This window comes from Mus caroli, unplaced genomic scaffold (genome assembly GCF_978045245.1).
Source record: "Mus caroli unplaced genomic scaffold, Mus_caroli_1 scaffold_12, whole genome shotgun sequence".
In the NCBI taxonomy this organism is placed as follows: Eukaryota; Metazoa; Chordata; class Mammalia; order Rodentia; family Muridae; genus Mus; species Mus caroli.
In genome coordinates, this window is record NW_028227267.1 from 104,154,750 (window position 1) to 104,164,974 (window position 10,225).

Consider the following 10,225-nt stretch of genomic DNA (forward strand, 5'->3'; position numbering starts at 1 on the left):
TCTGGTCTCAGTGTCCTACTGGGTGCGCGACGGTCCCGAGACTTGAGTGAGGGTCTCCCTACGGGGGTCTTTCATTTGGGGGCTCGTCCGGGATTTGCGCGACCACCCAGGGGTCCTAGACCCACTTAGAGGTAAGAATCTCTGTTTTTGTCCCAGTACTGTGTCTGTATTCTGTTTAGGAATCTGGTGCGATCGCAGTTTCGGTTTTTGCTGACGCTCAGTGAGACTACGCTCTGGGAGAGAGAGTGGTGTGGACAAGGGTAGACGTACCCAGGTGTCCACCGTCCGTTCGCCCTGGGAGACGTCCCAGGAGGACAGGGGGAGGACCAGGGACGCTTGGTGGACCCCCGTGGGAATAGTCAGGAGATAGTCCTTCTCCTTGACGATCTGTGTCAGCGTCCTGATTCTAGGCCGACTGACTCTTTTCAGTGCCTTTGGTCGACACAAGGTCGACGTCGGTTTTGGTTTCTCTTTTCTCTTGTATTTGTGTCTGCTTTTATTGTGTGTGTTGTTGAGCTCGAAATGGGACAGACAGTGACGACCCCTTTGACTTTGACTCTTGATCACTGGACTGAAGTAAGGACTAGGGCCCACAATCTGTCAGTAGATGTTAAGAAGGGACCCTGGCAGACTTTTTGTTCCTCCGAATGGCCGACCTTCGGAGTAGGTTGGCCACCGGAGGGAGCCTTTAACCTGCCTCTTATTTTTGCTGTCAAGCGCCTTGTTTTTCAGGAAGTAGGAGGACATCCTGACCAGGTCCCCTATATCATCGTCTGGCAGGACCTGGTCCAGAATCCACCACCTTGGGTTAAGCCTTGGGCTGTGGGGCCCTCCGGGATGACGGTGGCAGTCGCAGAAACCAAACCCAAGCCAGCCCGACCCTCGGCTGGTCCTTCGACACCCCCGAAGATCTACCCCGAGATCGAGGACCTTCCGTGGGCAGAGTCGCAGCCGCCCCCTTACCCTCTACCACGGCCATCTGCACCCCCTGCCCAGGCCCCGCCACCGTCTGAGAGAGACGGAGCAGTAGGGCCTGCGGCTGGGACACGGAGCCGGAGAGGTCGTAGTCCGGAGGGGGGACATGGACCTGATTCCACTGTCACCTTACCCCTACGTGCCTATGTTGGTGGCCCCCCACCGGGCCCCGACAAGCTTGCCCCATTGCAGTATTGGCCTTTCTCATCAGCTGATCTGTACAATTGGAAGACTAATCACCCTTCCTTTTCAGAGAATCCCTTGGGCTTGACTGGGCTTCTCGAGTCCCTAATGTTTTCCCACCAGCCCACTTGGGATGATTGCCAGCAACTTTTACAGGTTCTCTTCACCACGGAGGAGAGAGAAAGGATCCTGCTGGAAGCCAGAAAGAATGTTCCAGGACAAGATGGGACCCCCACTAACCTCCCCAATCTTATAAATGAAACCTTCCCCTTGACCCATCCTAACTGGGATTACAACACTGCGGAAGGTAGGGAGCGTCTCACGGTCTATCGCCGGACTCTAGTGGCGGGGCTCAAAGGGGCCGCACGGCGACCCACCAATTTGGCCAAGGTAAAAGAGGTTCTTCAGGGTCCAGTGGAGCCGCCCTCTGTTTTCTTAGAACGACTAATGGAGGCTTACAGGAAGTATACACCGTTTGATCCCTCCTCAGAGGGACAAAAAGCAGCCGTGGCTATGGCTTTCATTGGTCAGTCAGCCTCCGATATCAAGAAAAAGTTACAGAGATTAGAGGGGCTCCAAGATTATACTTTACAGGATTTAGTAAAGGAAGCTGAGAAAGTGTATCACAAGAGAGAGACAGAGGAAGAGAAACAAGAGAGAGAAAAGAAGGAGATAGAAGAAAGAGAGAATCGGCGTGATCGCCGCCAGGAGAGAAACTTGACTAGGATTTTGGCCGCAGTAGTAGGTGAAAGAAAGTCAGAGAAAGGACAGTCAGGGTACCTGGGCAACAGGGCGAGAAGACCTCCAGGAGAACAGAGACTTCCACTTGAAAAAGACCAGTGTGCTTACTGTAAAGAGAAAGGACATTGGGCCAGAGATTGCCCCAAAAAGAAGCCAAGAGAACCCAAGGTGTTGACTTTGGGAGAAGATTAGGGGAGTCGGGGCTCGGATCCCCTCCCCGAGCCTAGGGTAACACTCTCTGTGGAGGGGACTCCTGTTAATTTTTTAATAGACACGGGAGCAGAACATTCAGTCTTGACTAAACCGTTAGGACAATTAGGAAGTAAGAAGACTATGGTAATAGGAGCTACTGGCAGTAAATTTTACCCCTGGACTACTAAGAGAGTTTTGGAAGTAGGAAAAAATCAAGTAACTCACTCTTTTCTTGTGATTCCCGAGTGCCCTGCGCCCCTTTTAGGACGAGACTTGTTGACCAAACTTAAGGCTCAAGTCCAGTTCACCTCAAAGGGGCCAGAAGTCACCTGGGGAGAGACCCCTATAGCGTGTTTGGTTCTAAATTTAGAAGAAGAGTATCGCCTCCATGAGCAGGGTCCCAAGAAATTGCCAGACACTGAATGGCTATCCGCTTTTTCCGGAGTCTGGGCTGAGCAACCAGGGATGGGGTTAGCCAAACAAGTACCACCGGTCGTGGTAGAATTAAAAGCTGATGCCTCCCCTGTTTCGGTCAGACAATACCCTATGAGTAGGGAAGCTAAAGAAGGCATCCGGCCACATATACAGAGACTGTTGAAACAAGGAATTCTAGTGCCTTGCCAATCCCCTTGGAACACTCCTCTCCTGCCGGTGTGGAAGCCTGGGACTAATGATTATCGACCAGTGCAAGATTTGAGAGAAGTTAACAAGAGGGTGCAGGACATTCACCCTACCGTCCCAAATCCTTATAACCTACTAAGTTCCCTCCCGCCAGAGCGGACTTGGTACACTGTTCTAGACTTAAAAGATGCCTTTTTCTGCCTTCGATTACACCCTAACAGCCAGCCATTGTTCGCTTTTGAGTGGAGGGACCCAGAAGGAGGACACACGGGCCAGCTAACCTGGACAAGGTTGCCCCAGGGATTCAAAAACTCCCCTACTCTTTTTGATGAAGCACTCCACCGTGACCTTGCGCCTTTTAGGGCGCAGAACCCTCAGATTTCTCTCTTACAGTATGTAGATGACTTACTGGTTGCAGCCTCAACTCAGGAACTGTGCCTTGATGGAACCAAGAAGCTCCTGAATGAATTGGGTGAGTTGGGGTACCGGGTATCGGCTAAGAAAGCTCAGCTATGTCGCCCCAAGGTGACCTACCTAGGATACACTCTTCGAGAAGGAAAGCGATGGCTCACCGAGGCTCGAAAAAAGACTGTGATGCTGATCCCAACCCCCACCACCCCGCGCCAAGTACGTGAGTTTCTGGGGACGGCAGGCTTTTGCAGACTCTGGATACCAGGGTTCGCAACACTGGCAGCCCCTCTATATCCACTTACTAAGGAAAAAGTCCCTTTCACCTGGACTGAGGAACACCAAAAAGCCTTTGACAGCATAAAGGCAGCCCTGCTTGCAGCCCCCGCTCTGGCTCTGCCAGATTTGACTAAGCCTTTCACCCTATATGTTGATGAGCGGGCTGGAGTAGCCCGCGGAGTTTTGACTCAGACTCTGGGGCCCTGGAAGCGGCCGGTGGCCTACCTATCTAAAAAGCTAGACCCAGTTGCCAGCGGTTGGCCCTCTTGCCTGAAAGCCATTGCTGCAGTAGCCCTGCTTGTTAAAGACGCTGATAAGCTTACTCTGGGTCAGCATGTGACTATAATTGCTCCCCATGCTCTGGAGAGTATTGTACGACAGCCCCCTGACCGGTGGATGACTAATGCCCGAATGACCCACTACCAGAGCTTGTTGTTAAATGATCGAGTGACTTTTGCTCCACCTGCCATCCTCAATCCTGCCACCCTTGGTGGATGACTCTGTTCCTGTACATCGGTGTGCCGATGTGTTGGCTGAAGAAGCTGGAACAAGAAAAGATCTGACTGACCAACCATGGCCGGGTGTGCCAAATTGGTACACAGATGGCAGCAGCTTCGTGGTGGAGGGAAAAAGGAGAGCAGGAGCGGCAGTGGTAGACGGAAAGCAGGTAATTTGGGCAAGTAGCCTTCCGGAAGGGACTTCAGCTCAGAAGGCCGAGCTCCTGGCGTTGACCCAGGCACTACAGATGGCTGAAGGTAAGGCAATCAATATTTACACTGATAGCCGCTATGCATTTGCCACAGCCCACATCCATGGGGCCATCTACAAACAAAGGGGACTGCTCACCTCGGCTGGTAAAGATATTAAAAACAAGGAAGAAATTCTTGCCCTCCTTGAGGCTATACATCTGCCCAAGAAAGTAGCCATTATCCACTGCTTGGGCCACCAAAGGGGACTCGATTCGGTATCTCAAGGGAATCAGAGGGCTGATGCAGCTGCGAAACAGGCGGCCCAGGGAGCACAGATTTTAGTAGAACAGAAAAAAAAAACGGTATTGCCCGACCCCCCTCTCCCCATCGGTCCCAGTTACACCTACTCAGATCAAGACCTGCGGGATGTAGAATCAATGGTTTGCCACAGCAAGGCCCGAGAATTTCACTTCCATGGGTTAGCACAAACCTTAGATGGACGAATTATCCTGCCTACAGAAGAAGGAAAGAAATATGTTCAAAAACTGCATCAACTGACCCATCTAGGCCCAGACAAACTGATCCAACTGATCCGGTCCTCCAACTATTATATCTTGAGACTTAAGGCCATAATAAGAGAAGTTACTGAATCCTGCACTGCCTGTGCCCTCACTAATGCAGCTCGGCCTTGCCTGCCGCAAGGAAAACGCCAGCGTGGGGACAGGCCGGGAGTCTACTTGGAAGTAGACTTTACAGAGGTTAAACCAGGACTGTATGGTAACAAATATATACTAGTGTTCATAGATACCTTCTCTGGGTGGGTAGAAGCCTTCCCCACTAAAGCTGAGACCGCTCAGGTAGTGGCCAAGAAGATCCTCGAAGAGATTCTGCCACGGTTTGGAATTCCTAAGGTAATTGGTTCAGATAATGGACCTGCTTTTGTTGCCCAGGTAAGTCAGGGACTGGCCTCACAATTGGGGACTGATTGGAAGTTACATTGTGCTTATAGACCCCAGAGCTCAGGACAGGTAGAGAGAATGAATAGGACCTTAAAAGAGACCCTAACTAAATTAGCTATTGAGACCGGCGGTAAAGACTGGGTGACCCTCCTTCCCTTTGCGCTCCTTAGAGTCCGAAACACACCTGGACGTTTCGGTCTCACCCCTTATGAAATCCTGTATGGGGGACCGCCCCCCTTGACCGAGTCTGGTGGGATATTGGATCCCTGTGCTGACTCTTCCTCACCCTCCGCTCTATTTACTCATTTAAAGGCCTTAGAAGTTGTCAGAACACAGATCTGGGACCAGATCAAAGAAGCCTATGTACCGGGGACTACAGCAGTGCCCCACGGGTTCCAGGTTGGAGATTCGGTCCTTGTCAGACGACATCGAGCCGGCACTCTTGAGCCTCGGTGGAAAGGACCATACCTGGTACTGCTGTTAACCCCCACGGCAGTAAAGGTAGACGGAATCGCCACCTGGATTCACGCCTCCCATGTCAAGAAGGCTCCTAGCCAGGATAAAGGCAGCCATGAAGACAGCTGGACGGTGGCAGCTACTGACAATCCTCTTAAGCTTCGCTTGCGTCGCAAGAGTCACCCTGGGCCTAAAGGACCACAACCCACACCAACCTCTGATTCTAACTTGGCAAGTTCTCGGTCCTGATTCGGATCAGGTCTTGTATACCACCTCCAAAACAGCACCACCAGGGACGTGGTGGCCAGATCTAGCCTTCTGCCTCAAGCAGATCATTCCAGCTGCTAGAAGCACTCCCCCTAATTTAGTAAGAAGCTATGGGTTCTATTGCTGCCCAGAGCACGGTAAGCGGTCCTTATGTGGAGGGCTAGCCTCCTCTTATTGTGGCCAGTGGAGTTGTGTTACTTCCAATGATGGTGATTGGAAATGGGCTAGTGGTCATGCTCCTGATAAGGCTGAGTTCACTTTCCAAAACTCAGGGCCTGGACCGCATGCCATAATGGAACTGTATGGAAGAACTGACTGTCGCTCTGATGATCTAGATAGAATACTGATCAAATTTACAGACACAGGAAAAAATCATGACACCAAGGCATGGATAAGGGGCATGCGATGGGGAGTAGTTTTTTATGACTATAACGGAGAGCCTGGGTCATCAGTCATGGTTCGTTTGAGCCTCAGTAGCCCCCCAGCCCAACCAGTAGGACCTAACCCTGTTCTAGCCGAAAAGCCCTCAGTACCGCTTCCTAGACCTACTCCATCAGACAATTTAGCCAAGATTCACACTCCTTCCTTAGATCGGGTTCCAACCACTCCCAGGCCCCCAGACACTGAGAATCGCCTGTTTAGCCTAGTACAAGGGGCATTCCTGGTCCTCAATCGTACTAATCCCAACATTACTCGGTCTTGCTGGTTGTGCTATGCCTCTAGCCCCCCTTATTATGAAGGAATTGCTCAGATCAGGACTTATAATAAAACTTCAGACCACTCTCAATGTCCTTGGGGGGAAAACAGGAAGTTGACTCTGGCAGCAGTCTCAGGAAGTGGACTTTGTTTAGGCCAGGTGCCTCGTGACAAACGGCACCTTTGTAACCAGACCCAGGGCGTCCAGACTAGTGAAAGTGGTCAGTATTTAGTGCCCCCCGTGGACACAGTATGGGCTTGCAATACAGGTCTCACTCCTTGTGTGTCTACTTCTGTTTTTAATGGTTCCAAAGATTTCTGCATTCTGGTTCAACTTGTTCCTAGACTCCTGTATCATGATGACAGCTCCTTTATAGATGAGTTTGATCACCGAGTCCGCTGGAAGAGAGAACCCATCACCTTAACCTTGGCAGTACTTTTAGGACTAGGAATAGCCGCTGGAGTAGGTACAGGTACCACTGCTTTGATTCAGACCCCCCAATATTATGAAGAATTACGTGCAGCTATGGATATTGATCTTGGAGCTATAGAACAGTCTATAACCAAATTAGAAGAATCTTTAACTTCCCTGTCCGAAGTAGTATTACAAAACAGGAGGGGACTGGACTTGTTATTCCTCAAAGAAGGAGGACTCTGTGCTGCCCTAAAAGAAGAATGTTGCTTTTATGTTGATCATTCAGGAGTGATCAGGGATTCTATGGCCAAGCTTAGAGAACGCTTAGATATGCGTAAAAAAGAAAGAGAAGACAGACAAGGATGGTTTGAAAGTTGGTTTAATAAGTCGCCATGGTTTGCTACCCTTCTCTCTACTATAGCTGGGCCCTTAATAATTCTTATGCTCTTACTCACTTTTGGACCGTGTATTCTCAATAGGCTAGTGACCTTTGTAAAAGAAAGAGTAAGTGCTGTTCAGGTAATGGTCCTGCGGCAGCAGTACCAGGTTTTGCAAGAAGATAGTGTCTAGCTCTAAGATTAGAGCTTTTCACAAAAAGAAGTGGGGAATGAAGAGTGGAAAATTCCTAGTAGCCTGTTAAGATCATAAACACTTGAGTCATAGACACCTGGTCCTCAGGCCTCAGCCACTCCCGGAACATACCTTACCTTTCCTGGAACAATCATAATGTTCCAACGACCTCTGTGGAATGTCTCAACGCCCCAGAAGCATTGCCTAAGGTAGCACATGATCTAATTGTTGAAAAAATTTATGATTTCCCCTCCCTTCCCCTGGTTTGTGGTTTTTTTTCTTTAAAAGCTCTGTAAAACTTCAGGCCGGGGTCGAAACTCCTCTACTCCTGCTTGGAGCATGAGTCTCGACCCCAGCATGCTGGCCTGAGCTCTCGTCTTGTCTCGTTCTGTCTTGCTTCCAATAAAATTCCTCGTGCGATCACAAGATCCGGTCTCAGTGTCCTACTGGGTGTGCGACGGTCCCGAGACTTGAGTGAGGGTCTCCCTATGGGGGTCTTTCAGGTGGACTGCAGAAAATCAAATAACCCCATTAAAAAATGGTGCTCAGAGCTAAAAAAAGAATTCTCACCTGAGGAATACCGAATGACTGAGAAGCACCTGAAAAAATGTTCAGTATCCTTAATCATCAGGGAAATGCCAATGAAAACAACCCTGAGATTCCAATTCACACCAGTCAGAATGGCTAAGATAAAAAATTCAGGTAACCTCAGAAGCTGGTGAGGATGTGGAGAAAGAGGAACACTCCTCCATTTGTTGGTGGCATTGGAAGCTTGTACAACCACTCTGGAAATCAATCTGGAGGTTCCTCAGAAAATTGGACATAGTCTGGACATAGTATGGAGGATCCCGCAATACCTCTCCTGGGCATATATCCAGAAGATGTTCCAACTGTAAGAAGGACACATACTCTAGTATGTTCATAGCAGCCTTATTTATAATAGCCAGAAGCTGGAAAGAACCCAGATGTCCCTTAACAGAGTAATGGATACAGAAAATATGGTACATTTACACAATGGAGTACTACTCATCTATTAAAAAGAATGAATTTATGCAATTCCTAGGCAAATGGATGGACCTCGAGGGTATCATCCTCAGTAAGGTAACCCAATCACAAAAGAACACACATAATATGTACTCACTGATAAGTGGATATTAGCCCAGAAACTTAGAATACCCAAGATTCAATTTTCAAAACACATGAAACTCAAGAAGAAAGAAGATCAAAGTGTGGACACTTTGCCCCTTCTTAGAATTGGGAACAAAACACCCATGGAAGGAGTTACAAAGACAAAGTTTTGAGCTGAGATGAAAGGATGGACCATCTAGAGACTGCCATATCCAGTGATCCATCCCATAATCAGCCTCCAAACGCTGACACCATTGCATATGCCAGCAAGATTTTGTTGAAAGGACCCTGATATTGCTGTGTCTTGTGAGGCTGTGCAGGTGCCTCGCAAACACAGAAGTGGATGCTCAAAGTCAGCTATTGGTTGGAACATAGGGCCCCCAATGGAGGAGCTAGAGAAAGTACCCAAGGAACTAAAGAATTCTGCAACCCTTTAGGTGGAACAACAATATGAACTAACCAGTACCCCCTGGAGCTCATGTCTCTAGCTCCATATGTAGCAGAAGATGGCCTAGTCGGCCATCACTGGGAAGAGAGGCCACTGGTCTTGCAAACTTTATATGCCTCAGTACAGGGGAATGCCAGGGCCAAGAATTGGGAGTGGGTGGGTAGGGGAGTGTTGGGGGAGAGGGTATGTGGGACTTTTGGGACAGCATTTGAAAGGTAAATGAAGAAAATACCTAATTTAAAAAAACTGAAAATAAAGAAGGAAAACCGAAAAAAAAAAAAAAAAAGGATAGAAGGTGTTAATTTGGAAGAGATATAGAGATACGTTTGTTTTTTTGAGAGACTTCGAGAAGTGGATAAGATAAAGATGCATTGTATATATGCATGAAATCTTTGAAGAAAAACTTCAAAACTTAATAAACTTATATGTAGTTTCTAGTTAATTATAAGTACTAAATGATCAGTATCATGTTAGCTTTACCTTCACACAAAAGCTGTTATGAGAAATAGATGGATTATCTATAATACTCTTTTTAAAATCTTGGCAGCAAAACAGAACCGAATGTAAAATGAATATAATAGCTGATGATAATGACACTGAAGGATTCTGAAAATGCATGGTCATAGTAGTCATAAAGTCACTTCAGCTGTGGTTTCCTGAATAAAATCTGTATAGGATTGCACCCATTATTAATATTATACCAATAATACACAGGTACTTTTGGGGTCAGACCTTCCCCTGAAGACAAGCAGTTATTGTTCATTGGAGATGGTGTTTTGTTTATTCATGTGTGTTGTAGTCAGTCTTATTCACACTGACCAGTAATATTTATTCACCATTTGTGTTTACACAATCAACTATAACTAGATGCAGTACAACAGACACACAGAAAAATGATAAGAAATTAGAATAGGGACTTATTTCAAAGAAGTAGAGTTTCCCTAGAAAAAGAGACAAGACAGGAAAAATTATGGTTCAGAGCTGTGGCTGTGGGATGGCCCCTTCCCTCATTTGAGGTCCAGTCTTAGCTGGAGGTGGACTCTATAAGTTCCCTCTACTTACTGTCGGACATTTCATCTAAGGTCTCGCCTTCTGATTTCTGAGTCTTTCACTTCCCAGGTCTCTGGTGCCTTCTAGAGGTTCCCCCCAACCTCCTACCTCCTGAGGTTGCCTGTTTAATACTATTTGTTATACAAAA

At 47.9% G+C, this 10,225-nt stretch overlaps 1 protein-coding gene across 1 annotated transcript; it reads left to right on the top strand.

Annotated features, from left to right (window-relative positions):
• Positions 1–522: 522 nt before the first annotated feature.
• Positions 523–9,961, top strand: LOC110311355 (uncharacterized). Its single transcript, XM_085828873.1, is given in 4 exon segments — positions 523–3,887; positions 3,889–5,635; positions 5,700–7,427; positions 9,941–9,961. Coding segments are annotated over 4 exon segments (6,861 nt in total).
• The last annotated feature ends 264 nt before the right edge of the window (positions 9,962–10,225 follow it).